Genomic DNA, 14,529 nt, shown 5'->3' with positions numbered 1-14,529 from the left:
TTATTTTTATATCTCTATTAAAATCAATTCATCTTTTCACTATAGATTGAAGAATTGCGAATAAATAGCTACATGCGTCTAGCGCTCTTATATCGGAATTGCACAGATTTAGAGAGATTCCTCGAGGAACCCCTTCTCTTTCTCACGAAACTGGATACATAGTCCACTTCTTTAATTTGAAAATCAGGACTTTAAGTGTCCTTTAAAGCCATGGGGGAAAAGCTTGTTATAAAAACCTGAATTCTTTTTCTTTAGTAAAACGCAAAGCCCATTCTATTTCAAAGCTCCCACAGCCTCAGGCTCCGTGTGCTGGGGCTTCATAGCACGTCTGCACTGCGAATGGGCGACACTCACCATTGTCCTCCAGGCAGATTTTGGGTCCACCACATTGGCTGCTCCACTTGCCATTTTAAAAGCAAAATGCTTCTCAGGGCAAGCTTTCGAGATCCCACATTTGTATCTGGGAGGTTTTGTAGCTTTGGAAAAGAAAACAGATAAAAAAACAACACAATGTTAACGGACTTTATAATCAGTTTGTTTCCAATCTCAAACTACAAGGGAATTTACATCACCAAGATACACTTATCTTAAAACACATGCTAGGATGTCAGCCTGCGGACTAAAGGTTCCCAGGTTCGATTCTGGCCAAGGGCACATGCCTGGGGTGTGAGCTAGATCCCCGCCGTGGGGGGGGGAGGGGGGGGTGTGCAGGAGGCAGCCGATCAATGATTCTATCTCATCATTGATGTTTCTAGCTCTCTATCTCTCTCCCTTTCTCTCTGAAATTAATAAAAATATATTTTAAAACAAAACAAAACAAAACAAAAAACACATGCTAGGATTTTTTTTTTTTTCCTGGGGGTTTCAAAGAGCCTGGGCCTCTAAATAAAACAAAAGCACTGAGGAAACAAGCTAAAAATTGACATAAATGAATCAAATAATATGATCTTGATGAGGGTAAATATATGTTATCTAATTATTTTTAAGTTTATGGTATAAATTCAGGCTAGAGGGGTAGGTTTGAATTGTTACTTTGCATTTTCAATGCATACATGCACAACAATGGTTACAAACTAAAAAGCCTAATGCATTGCTGAATAATCTGCTCAAGAACTAGTTCTTCTTTTACACACTTCCTGTACTTAAGATAGTGAAGCTAAAAACATTAATGAAAAACAATATTCATTATGAGTAAATACCAAGAATAGTGGGCTACCCAATCGAATATCATCCTTGTAACTTCAGAAAGCAATTTCTAAAAGTTTTTGCTCACACTGAACTATCTCCATTGTTGGAATATAAGTTCTCTTATGCCTAAGAAAAAAACTAGAATAAATCATCTGCAAATTATTGGGATGAAATACTTACAACGCGCAGCTGTGTCCAACGCTGACCTTGCTAAGAAAAATAAAGTTATCTTTGTTAGTAGGAATAAGGCTATTGGCAAGTATCCACTTTTAAAACATATTTAGAGCTAACAGGCCTATAAAAATAAAAATGTTTGAATATAGCTCAGTATATCTATACTAATAAAAGGGTAATATGCTAATTAGACCAGGTGACCTTCCGAACAAAGCCATGGTGGTGGGGCCAAGGCAGAAGCGGTTAGGGTCGATCAGGCCAGAAAGGGAGGAAAGTTGAGGGTGATCAGGCCGGGGCGGGGGGGGGGGTGGGGGGGGGTGGGAGGGAAGGGGGCAGTTGGGGGCGATCAGGCCAGCAGGGTAGGGCAGTTGGGGGTGAGCAGGCCGGCAGGCAGAATGGTTAGGAGCAATCAGGCAGGCAGGCAGGTGAGCGGTTAGGAGCCAGTGGTTCCGGATTTCGAGAGAGATGTCCAACTGCCGGTTTAGGCCCGATCCCACAGGGACATCTGCAGTCGGACATCCCCCAAGGGGTCCCAGATTGGAGGGGGTGCAGGCCGGGCTGAGGGACACCTTCTGCGCCCCCTCCCCCCGTGCACGAATTTCGTGCACCAGGCCACTAGTATTAAATAAAACATGAATATCACTTTATAAAAACAATGAGAAAGTAACTTTAGTCTACATAATTCAGTATATAAACAATTATGTACAGAAATTATGGAGGGTAGTATTTTATTACAGATAGAACATTTTATATTTATTCTACATTTTTACTTTTATTTAAACATTTAAATCCTAGTCAGAAAGTTATTCTACAAACTTACTAATATTTTTTAAAATTATTTTTTCAGCTTTACAGAGATATACCAGTAACTGACATTTAACATTGTGCAAGTTTAAGGTACACAACAGGTTGATTTAATACATTTATAAAACTGCAAAATGATTACCACCATCATATTCACTGCCACCTCCATCCCCTCATAGTTGCCATTTCTATGCGGTAAGAACCTTTAAGATCTACTCTCTAGCAACATTCAAGTACATGATAAAGTATTAATAGCTATAAACACCATGCTGTACATCAGAGCCCCAAACTTGTTAATCTTATAACTGGAAGTCACACCCTTTGAGCAAAACCTCCCCACTTCCCCCACCCCCTGGTAACCACCACTCCACTGTTGCTATGAGTTTGTTTTTTTCTGATTCCACATGTAAGTGTTACCAAACGTATTTCAAACTTTCCTTTAAACCTTTAAATGACTTTAAATACATACTTGGTGACTATTAGGGTACTTAAAAGTTGTTGCTGCAATATGGTGTTATGTACATCTGCATATAAAGCCCTGGAATATATACAGAACCTACCCTAGTGGTTAGGCTAGGAGATTTGGGGGTGGAGGGAACACAAGAGTGACAGTGGTGGTGGAGAGCTTTTCTCTACAATAGAAATGTATTGAGTGTAATAAAGAAATTAAGATCATTACTAAGACTTTTCTAATTTATCAGTTCAAAGCAGTCAGAATCTTCTGATCAAATCTTAACTTGATTTCAGCAGATCTCAACCTGACCATCTACACTTAGAGCTTTTTTTAAAGCACTAACATCTGATCCTAGCCCAGGAGATTACAATTCAGATCCTCAATAGTTCTGTGGGCAGCTGTTTCCTCTTTTGGCTAATAAGTATGCAGTATCATAAGTGTTTGCCAACTGTTGGACTATAAATACTTAGTTTTTATTTCTGTACTATTTTAGATAATTGTCAATTTCCTGTATGTAAGTCCAGCACTCTAACTAAAGAACAGAAGTTAAAGCTGAAAAATAATATGTAAATGTTTAAAAAGAGGAAAATGACCAAGTAAACGAAGGCTCATAACCCTATAGGACACTCAGAATCTTATGCACCATTGGGGTCCTAAAGGCACTGTAGTAACATAGGAAAGGTTGAATGCATTTGGAATAAAGCAGAAAACAAAGCTTAGCTGTAAGGACTAAAAAAACTCATGGACAAAAAGAACAAAGACCTAAAGGAAACAAAAAATGATCAGTTAGTAAATTAGGGTACTGGAATTATTGGGGCTTGTTTTTCCAATTTGGAAAATTCTGTCATTTTCCCTAATTATGTCATAAATGTTGGGGAAGGATTCTAAGGATCATTTGGTCCAGTGTTCTCACTTTTATAAATGAGAAAGTCCAGAGAGTTGTTAGCAACCAATGATTAAGCGCCTGAGAACTGGAAATTCTCAATTTTACTTTGTCCTGAATGAACATGTATATCAAATTCAGGTTTTAAGGTGCTGACAGGGAACCGTTGTTCCAGTCAGGAATTCTGGCATACCTAACGCGGTAACAAGATAAGAGGGAGACAACGGGATCAGAATGGGGTAACATAACGTAGCTCATTCACATACGCTGGGCACTCTACCAGCACTCCTGCATGTATTATTGATTTGAGTATCATCCCTGTTTTAAAGAGAAATAAATGGATCAGAGAGGTTTAGTGATTTGATTTGTTCTAAGTCATAATCAGTAATTGGCAGAGATCATTTCCAAAGCCCTATCTCATTCTAGCATCCAAACTCATGTTGCACCATCCCCCAAAACAAGACTGTCTGAGGGCTTATGATCACATGGAGTTTTCAGAACAAGTCTTCTGATTGTCGAGTGGAGAACAGACTGCAGAGGGTTCAAGACTTGAGACAAGGAGTCCACCAGGATGCTGCTGAAAGAACCCAGGTAGGAAAGGAGAGCAGCCCGAACAATGGCAGTGAAGGTGGGCTTGAAAGTAGGCAGGTTCAGAACAACTAAGGAAGCAACACTGATGGACTTGGCATGACCAGATGGGGGAATGATGGAAAGAGAGGAATCAAGTTTGTCTCTTAGACGTCTGGCTTTAGAACCATTCATTTATTCACTCACATGAGCCAAAGGGGGGGGGGGACATCATTTCTGCACTTAAAATGTTTATAATCTAGTGAGAGATGGGAGTGGGGGGTGGATGATGAGTTCTGTGTTGGACTTGTTAGTTTTCAGATATTTGGAGAAGATCCTAGTGAAAAAGTCCAGAGGCCAACCTTAAATGAGATCTGGTTTTATCAATGAATGTCTTTCAACCAATCAGGCTAAAGAAGTCAGAATTCTTTTACACTTTAATCTTTAGTAATGTGGGATAACTCATGTATATAATATTTCAACCATTTAAGTCTGAAAGGGGAAAAAATAAATCAATTCAATGGAACATGAAGTACTTACTGCAGCAATATGCAAAAGTAATTTGGACTGTGTTCATGACTCTCACTAGATGCCAAGTGTCCATGCTGAAAACTAACACTACGTTAAATCACAATCATAACTATGACTGGCAGATTGGATCCATGTTGATATCCTGGTGGTGACAGTGTATATAGTTTTATAAGCCATTACCCAGTCTAAGTAAAGGGCATATAGAATCTCTGTGTATTATTTCTTACAAGTGCATGTGTATCTACAAAATAAAAAGTTTTGTTAAAAATTGTTTTTTCAAAAAAATCACAACTGAAGTACTTTGGGAAAACAAGAACCTCGCCCCAAGGTAACCCATCCTCCCCTAGCTTATCACTGGTCATGCGGTTTGGACCCCTGATCTTTTATGTCATTGCTTAGGTGGTCTAGACCCCCTGACCTTTCCCTCCCTGAAGATAACATCGAGGCCTCAGTTGTATTTCAGCTCCAGGCCCAGAAAAGCAGCAAAACCAGACAAGTGGCACCATGGCTGCCTCAGGACCAGCTGCACTGACTAATGGCCCCCTGCCCTGGCACCGACCACTCAGTGGAGACCTCCACCTGAAAGAGCACACCTGGAAGCTGACGGATACTCTACTGAGTCCCTCCCCTGAGATTTCCACCTGCAAGAAAGAGATAAAGACATCAGGCCAAAGGACCCAGCGTATCCAGGGGAGCAATGGGCCGTGAGGCAGCTCGTCCAGGGCTAACCCCCTGAACCTGTCTCCAAGGCCCCTTTTCTCTGGCTTCTCAGGGAACCAGAGCAGCCCAGCCCAGGCTCTCCTGCTGCTTCTTCTATGCCCTTCCTTGCATCACTGTCCTAAGTACATTTTTGCTGCCATCATGGACCAAATAACCTTTGGCTCAGTGCTGTATAGCTCTTCCCTTTGGATATCCCCATCTCCCATCTCCTTTTCCTTAAATAAATGCAGTTTTTCTTTAATCGCCGTCTGAGGTGGCTATTTAGCCTGACCCCTACACCACCGACTTTAACCTTTCAGTAATTTCAACTACTAATAGTATACAAAACTTTTCATTCTTCCTTTCTAGAAATAAGTTCATTTTATTTTTCTACAAGAGTACTATACACTGAGTGGCCAGATTATTATGACCACCTCATCAGTACTTTGTTGGGCCACCCTTTGCCTTCAATACTTCGGCGATTCTTCTTGGCATTGACTCCAAGAGATGTTGAAAGGTGATGCGAGGAATCTGACACCATGCCTGATGAATAGCACTGCCCAGTTCTGTGAGATTTGATGGTTGTGGAACCGGCTGCCTGATGGCTCTTTTAACTTCGTCCCACAAATGCTCAATTGGATTGAGATCTGGTGATTGTGGGGGCCACCTAAGCAAGGTAAAGCCTCCCTCATGTTCTTGAAACCACTCCTGCACAATACGAGCACCGTGGCATGGCGCATTGTTTGGTTGGAAGAAGCCATCTCCATTGGGATATGCCATCAACATGATAGGGTGAACTTGATCAGCAACGATACTTAGGTATGTTGTGCTATTCAGACATTTATAATGATCTGGCCCTCTAGCAACTTCAGCAGGAAATTATAGCTAATTTGCCTACAAACGTCAGGTGGTCATAATAATCTGGCCACTCAGTGTATAATCAACCTGAATCTCAATTTATAGAAACTATCAACTAAGTTATAATATCAACAAGATGAAAAACATGGTAATAGTCTACGGCCATACCACCCTGAATGCGCCCGATCTCGTCTGATCTCGGAAGCTAAGCAGGGTCAAGCCTGGTTAGTCCTTAGATGGGAAAAATATGGTAATATTCACCACCAAGAGAATTATAGTTACTAGATTTACCGGGGTGATGACTTCATAAGTTATATAAATGTTTAATCACTATGTTGTATACCTGAAACTAATGTAATATATGTCAACTGTAATTGGAATTAACAAAAAAAAACCCAACAACATAGTTAATCTCATGGTCCCTCTACAATACTGAATTACAGAAATAATCCCAATGTTCAGTTAAACTTGTTGCCCTTTGGTAAATTAAGTTAGATGCTAAACAAACGGCAAAGACAACCATATCTCCATCTTTGCTCAATTATTCTGAAATGAGAAGTAAAATATAAGCATACAAATTAAATTTTCACCAATTCAATAGTCTGGAATCCAATAAGGTTTTGTGGACATAGTATACAACTTAAGTTATGACAACAAAACAAGCCCTCTGCCCTAAGCACGCCTGAATGAAACAGCTAAAACACACACGGTAAAGCCTGGCAGTTACCAACATTAGGAAAAATCAAGATAAAAATTAAGAGAAGCAATGATTAAGGTAGCTCAGCATTTGTTCATAGCTGATGACCAGCAGCTTTTCAACTAATACAGCTTTAAATGAATCCGATTCTGGAAACACTCTTTTTCCATGTCAAAACCCTAATCCTCAACTACCAAAATTCATTCCCCATTCAATCAGCATTTGCTATTTACAGGGCCTGGCACTAGATGCTGGGTGAAGCATCAAGGTAGTACTGCCCTCAAGATTTATTCTGCGGTAAGGAAAGACAGATACATGGAAAAGGATAAAAGAAAATAAACTACAATGTAAGGCAGAAGAAAATCAGTGTCCAACTGAGATATGACTATTATGCATTAGAACAAACAGTTCAGAAACACGAGCAATACATTCTAATAGGACAGAGGGAGGTTGAAATACAATTTCTCTCAAAAAGGGGCACTTATGCAGTTTTGAAAAAGGGAAAGGATGCACAGATGAAGGGGAGTGAGAAAGATGTGCAGGGTGAGGAGTCAGCATGAGCAAAAGCTGAGGTATTAAAAGGACAGGATTTGTGTCCCTAGATCAGGGGTGGGCAACCCCTGGCATGCGTGCCAAACATGGCACGCCAGTAACTTTTGCTGGCACGCGAAACCCTCTCTTATAATCTTCCATTTACAATTTTTTTCTTAATATCGACTTTTTATTTTTCAGATAAATTCAGTGTAGGTGCATCTTAGATAAATAAATAATTTTACATAACAAGTTATCTTAAAGACCATAGACATGGATTGACGAGGGAGGGGAAGAGCAATTTCTATGCCTCTGCCTTAACTCTCCCTGCCTTCCTAGATCCGACCAGTGTTTTGGTTTCATCCACACACGCTTGTGAATCTTTGTTCTCAGTGATGAATTTTGTTAAGTCTCATAATAGGAGTAGCCTGACGGATGAAAGTAGTAGCTCGTGCATATCTCTGAAGGTCACAAAATATAAACCTGATGTAAAATCTCTGTCAGCAGTGATGCAGCAGCAAAAGTCCCACTGATAATATCAAATGGAGTCATAAAGTTTTCTGTCGGACTATCAGTGTACATGTATACATTAAAAAATAAATATATTTTTCATCATCATATACTGTGTTTTTGTCGCTCGAATGAATTTTATTATTTCTTCAAGGTTCTTCACATACGTACACCTTAAGAGATATCAAGTAGGTGTAACATGTTCTCAAAAAATTAGGGTTGGCACACAGAAGAATTTTGAGTCAGAGATTTTGCTGGTTTTGCACGCACTCACAAAAAGGTTGCCCACCCCTGCTCTAGAACATATGCAGACTGGCATGGTGAGTGTGTGGCACAGGTGGGGAGGGGCAGATTAGAGGCAGCTTGGGGAGATAGGCATATATCAAAGAGGAAAAGCAGACATAACGAGATCCCTGTGATGCTTACAGAAACGGTCCAGACTAGAGATGAAGATCCAGACTAGAGATGAACAGTGGCTTCACCCAGCCTCTTCTCTCTGAAAACAGTGGGCCTTTTCCCTGACATTGTATTTGTACCAATGGTCCTGTTGCCTCCCTTCTCTCAAGGATCCTGTTTTTCTTGTCTGTTCAGTCTCCTCTCACTGACTTGTAATTCACTGAGTCTTTGTCCAAGGCCTCCAGACCAGTGGAAGTCTCTCCATTACTTAGAAAAAGAAAAAAATGTTCAACTTGCTTCAACTACCATCCCCTAATCTTCTTCCTTAGCCATCGGCCTTTGTTAGTAGAATTAGCTAGCTGCATTGTTCCCACAGCACCCTGGACCAGTCCTCAAAGCCCTCAGTGTCTTTCTGCCATCATGCCTCTGAAACCACTGCACTCTCCCAGGCACCAGCTGGGCCTGTGCAGGAATAGAAGTACTGTCTACAGAAGGAGTAAGTCAAGCCTCACTGTACTTTGCGATAACTACTCGATGCTGGACCCAGGAAAGTTCATTTTAAGATGGGCGCTGAACAACAGATGTTCTGAAAAAGAACTGGTACATTAAGAGAAACGATTGAAAGGGAAGAAGAGTCCATAACTTGGTAAGATGAAAACTTGTGAAAAGATGACCTGACGGAGTATAACTACAATTTAACTATTTGAGAGATCATTAATGCGGAAGAGAACGTAAGGAGGTGGAAGCAAGTGAGCTGCTATTACCTGGGAGTATAAAGGGCAGAATTCAGTGCAATACGAGGAAGTATACCTAAGTAGTCATTGTAAGAAAGTCACCTAAAAATGTTTATACACAAATTGATGACTACATGTCTGAATTGTCTAAAGCTTTGATCCTCGGAATGTGGTCCGTGAGCAGGAATCTCAGCATCACCTGGGAGCTTGTTAGAAATGCAGACTCCTAGGCCCCATTCCAGACAATTAATCTGCATTTACCAAGACTCCCTGGAGATTCATCTGACAGTAAAGTTTGAGAAGCACTGCCTTAAGGGAATCTTGAAACTAGATATAAGAGGATGTGAACTGGTTCTTGTGCTTTCCCTCCAAATATTAATGTATGGAAAACAATTCGCTATTCCCGAGATCTGAAAGTTGTTCCATCTACTTCCTGCCTACCAGGCCAAAATACTGTTAATTGGTTTCATAGCCTCACCTTTCAAGAGTGGTTTTTAATACCTTAAACAACAGCCAAAGCTTATACAAACATTTCAAATGTTAATTTCTTTTATTAATGTAAATGTTAAAAACTGAGTTAAGGTAGCTTACAATGGTATGTTTACAATAGAGCATTAAACAAACTGGTGAAAAGAAAAATGCTGCAGGAGAAAAATAAGGGTAGAAAAGCAAACTGGATTTCTAGGGCTGGTATTTAAAATGCATAATCATGACTCTTAACCACTTTTTAATTAAGGGCTAGGTTTGATTCCAAATTTCCTATCAGCCAGCTCAAATAGTGTGATATCTTCCACAATGCACATTTAGAATGCCATGATTAATGACCCTAAGCATGTATAAAAGACACTCCATTAAAGATATTCAAAATGTTGAATAGAAGATTTATGCTTTACACTGAATTGATTTTGAGACTTTCTATTGTGTTTTTTAAAACATTCGAATGAATCTCACTTATTGGCATAATTACATTTTCTTTTCTAGACAGACTACACAGCGTGACTCAATGTTGATAAGTGGTAACGAGACATTCACATCAAAAACAAGATTTAAAATAGGGTAAAAAAAATGGAACTTACCAAATAGATTTCCTAAACTTGCATCCATTTTTATTTCAAATACTTGAGAAATAACATAAAACGTCAGTAAAAATACTGCCACAGCTACCACCAGCTTTGCAGCACCTACATAAAGAGAAGAAACCAGCTTATGAGCCCACAGAACTTTTATTATGTAACATTTCAATGAAAAGTGTAAGTTCATATAAAGTCTTAAGACTAATACATTTTTACTTTTTACCTACTGAGCTTAATTTTACTTGAGTTACAATAAAAACTGTACCAACCACCCATCAAAATAAAGGATTTTCCTGATCAAAGAATTATCAGACTGACCAGCAATCTAAACAAAGAAATGCTTGAGTTATCAGCCTAATTTTACATTAAAAAAAAAACACACACACAAAAAAACCTGCCATTAATTGGTGGCCGACTACACAAAAGTATCATGACTAATGGAACCTGCCACCAAGTTTGTTGGATGACCCCTTCCTAATCCTTTTCAAATATAAAGGGCAACAGTGCTAATACAGGGATGACACCAAAACACTGGACCTTCTGGAGCTACTGATGCAACAGAGCACCATGTCCACCCAGCAAGGAGCTCTCAAGTGAAATGTCCTATCACCAACCAACCTATCTCGTGGAGACACATGAGTGCTCCTGGTATGGGGAACCAGAAAGTGTTTCTCCTCAGACTTGACACTTAGTTTAAGACAGGCCTTCTCCACTCCTGGGTAACTTTGGCTAGCACATATGATTCACAATGTGGTTCCAGGGTGAGCTCTATGAAGACAGACTCTTAGTCTTTTATAACTTCATATTTTTAACCATTTCTGAGTGCCTTACAAATAGTTAGCACTGCTATTAACTAATTAACTGCTTAATACGAACCATCATTTGTCCTTTTTCTCAGAAGCTAAGTAAATCTAGGAAAGAAAAAGTGCAAGACAGGAAAGGAAATGGAAAGTGATGGGAAAGAAACATCTTCCTCTCACCCTTAGGATTTCAGAGCCACCTCATTAGGTTATTCAGGAACAATCTAAGTATTTGTCTGTCTAATCTCAATTACCCTCTCTTACCAAAAATTTAACTTATCTATATATATAAAAGGCTAATATCCAAAGTGTCGCCTTGGGAGTTCGACCGGGAGTTCAATCGCTCACTATGATGTGCGCTGACCAATAGGAGGCATCGTGGAACATGGTAGGAAACCAGTGCTGGTGGCAGGGCGAGGGAAGGAGGAGGCAGGGAACCTGATTGACCCTGATCACCAGCCAGGCCTAGGGATCCTACCTGTGCACGAATTTCATGCACCGGGCCTCTAGTACTGATATAAAAGAGAAAGTCAGGATCATCAGTTCTCTCATTCTCCTTAAGGAAACAAAGGTTGAGAGATGAGGCAACTGCCCAAGATTACAGAGCATTTAGTCGCAGCACAAGAACCAGAAACCAGGGGTCCTGACAGGGCCCAGTGCTTTGTACAGTACTCTGTCCTAACTCCAAATGACTATGTTCTCCTGAAAAACTACTAACACTCAACATACTGGGAAAGAAAGAGTAAAATAGCACTATACTCCTTCTAATTTCATAAACCTAAAGATGTGAGATCTTCATCGTAAGAGGAGGGAAGGAAATGAACTGGGATGCTCGGAAAGGCAAATGCCTCCAAGAGGCAGCAGTTTCTCAGAGTTCCTCACTTCTACTGAGAAACACTCCAAATACAGAAACAAAGTGGTAATGACAAAACAAAGCTAACCACTACACTAATCAACCTCGACCTCTCCGTTTCTTACCGTCTCCCTTCCAAAAGCTGTGCTTCCTGTTTTCAAGAGTGACGACAAGTTGCCTACATTTCTGGTGCATAAGACAGTAAAATTCCACAAGGCTTTGAAACTTCCCCCAGCAGGAATCAGCAGAGGGCCTGGCACATAGTAATACTCTCAGCAAGTGTTTACTAAATAGATGAATGGAAACAGGTGGCATATTCCTTCTTGATCATTTAAGACCTCTATCACATGATGGGTTAACATCTCATTTCCTAGCAAGCATGGGCGGGTTCAACTAGAGATCACCTTTCCCTGTCCCTTAAAGCAGACAGATAAAACCTTCGTTGCTCAAGACTGTAATATTAAAATACCAAGTTTATCATATATGGAGGAAGTTCTAGAATGAGTTCAATACTAAGCTAAACTGGAGCCTACACTAGGCAAGCTACATATATGTACAGATCTACATACCACAAACACAGATGCACAGACATATACCATTTACTTGCTGCCTACTGTAGTGCTAAATGCTTTATAAGCATAATCTCATTTGCACAGCTTTTTAAAAAAATATATTTTATTGATTTTTTTACAGAGAGGAAGGGAGAAGGATAGAGAGTTAGAAACATCGATGGGAGAGAAACATCGATCAGCTGCCTCCTGCACACCCCCCACTGGGGATGTGCCCTTGACTGGAATCGAACCTGGGACCCTTCAGTCCGCAGGCCGACGCTCTATCCACTGAGCCAGACCAGTTAGGGCTGCACAGCTTTTTAAGGTAGTATTTTTCCCTTTACAAATAAGAGGGACAAGGCTAAGAATTTTGACCACTTGCCTAAGTTCACATAACTCATCAGTAGTAGAACTCAGTCTTAAACCATGACATAGTCACTTATACTGGACCATCAGAGGTCCTATCAGCCGTGGGCAAACTACGGCCCGCGGGCCGGATCCGGCCCGTTTGAAATGAATAGAACTAAAAAAAAAAAAAAAAAAAAAAAAAAAAAGACCGTACCCTTTTATGTAATGATGTTTACTTTGAATTTATATTAGTTCACACAAACACTCCATCCATGCTTTTGTTCCGGCCCTCCGGTCCAGTTTAAGAACCCACTGTGGGTTTGCCCACCCCAGGAGGACACAAAAGCTCTAAGAGGGAAAGAAGTTCGAGGTGGAGAAACCAACTGTAATAGAACAAGCAGAAGGTCCCTGAGGAGCAGGCAGGTGAAGGCTAGCAGAGCCTCCGCAGTGGCAGAGCTCTGGAATGTCTGTTACAGAGGGAGCTCTTCCAGAGCTGATCACCATCCAGTTCTGAACCTGGAAGGGCCTACCCATGCCACACCACAGTCCTCATTCATAACTTCCCATGAGATTCCCTCTTCCTTCTAGCCATGAGCTGCACTAATCAAACAATAGAGTGAGTGTGTCCCTACTTTTCACAAATCAAAAAGCATAAACTTTAGATATTGGTGCCTCACTGTATGAATAATGCCTGTAAGCATATTTCAAAGCAACCAGAATGGTTTTGAAATTAGAAAGGATTCATTAGTTGGAAAGCAATAAACAGCTAATCTTCCTTATTCACTCACTGAAAGCAAGGCCTTGAAGAACTAGACTAAGAGCAGTGCCAAACATGAAATAAACATCACTCAGTGAATAACTACTCATCAATTAGCCTTGGGAGTAATTGTCAGAATCAAAGAAATGGACTAGATGACAAAGTTCATTTGAACTAGAATCAATGTAGAATTATGTAAGAAAGGGAAACTTGCTTTGATTATTTCAAATAACCATGCTTAGTTAAATAATATACTTTTAAAAAATCATCTGGGAATATGTAACCGCAATCCTACTGTACTCAAAGGTAATATTTTTGTTAAAAAGAAAAAAAAGATGTTATAACTTTTTACAACCACAAACAAGCACTTGGTTTCTGGAAAGATTTTTCTTTAATAGTTGTACAGTTACTCAAAAGAAATATTTTTTGTAAGTTCATGACCAAGAAATCTAGACTTTCAAATTTCTACAAAAGCATTAGTGAACACCCCTCAGTAATTTTTACTTAATAATCATGATGTTTAATCACCTATACTTGATTCTACATAATTATGGCTAAAGCAAGACTTGTTTGCCCACCCACCTTAATTTTAGGTTCTTCTAAGACAGTAGTTCTCAACCTTGGCTGCATATTAGAATCACCTGGGAATCTTTTTAAAATCCTGATTTCTGGGCCTCATCCCACTGTTATAGAAGGACCTTTGAGAAGGGCTGGGCCCAAGGAATTAAAAATGGTGGGTTGGGCCTGTGTCATATCAGAAGCTCAAATTGCTAGAGTTCAAAGTTTGAGGCAAATGAGAAGAGCCTCCACTCTGGGAGGTTAGCCTCTGCTCTGTCTCTTCATTCTGCCTGTTGTCACTGCAGACCCAACTCAGGCGAGGTGGTGGGGCTGGGGCTGGGGCTGGGGGACACCGATCTGTGAGCTGCTTTTCATGGTGAACAAAGAGTGAGCTGGCCATTCTAAAAATTCTGCCTGGCAGCCCCCAGTATAACCCAACGGTACTGAAGTTGTGGTTCTTCTAAATCAGTGGTTCTCAACCTTGGCTGCACATGAGAATCACCTGGGAATCTTTTTAAAATCCTGATTTCTAGACCTCATCCTCCGGAAATTCTGTTTCTTTG

At 40.3% G+C, this 14,529-nt stretch overlaps 1 protein-coding gene across 1 annotated transcript in view; it reads right to left on the bottom strand.

The window, feature by feature from the left end:
* Positions 1–14,529, bottom strand: part of FAM3C (family with sequence similarity 3 member C) — a 41,812-nt gene that overhangs the window by 25,285 nt on the left and 1,998 nt on the right. The window contains 4 exon segments of the mRNA XM_006109772.3: positions 351–384; positions 387–476; positions 1,369–1,398; positions 10,103–10,207. Of these exon segments, the coding sequence (XP_006109834.1) occupies positions 351–384; positions 387–476; positions 1,369–1,398; positions 10,103–10,207 (259 nt within the window).

The sequence above is a fragment of the Myotis lucifugus genome, unplaced genomic scaffold (genome assembly GCF_000147115.1).
Source record: "Myotis lucifugus unplaced genomic scaffold, Myoluc2.0 scaffold_245, whole genome shotgun sequence".
Taxonomy (NCBI): Eukaryota; Metazoa; Chordata; class Mammalia; order Chiroptera; family Vespertilionidae; genus Myotis; species Myotis lucifugus.
Note: the sequence above shows the minus strand (reverse complement) of the source record. Positions and strands in the feature narration are given on the sequence as shown.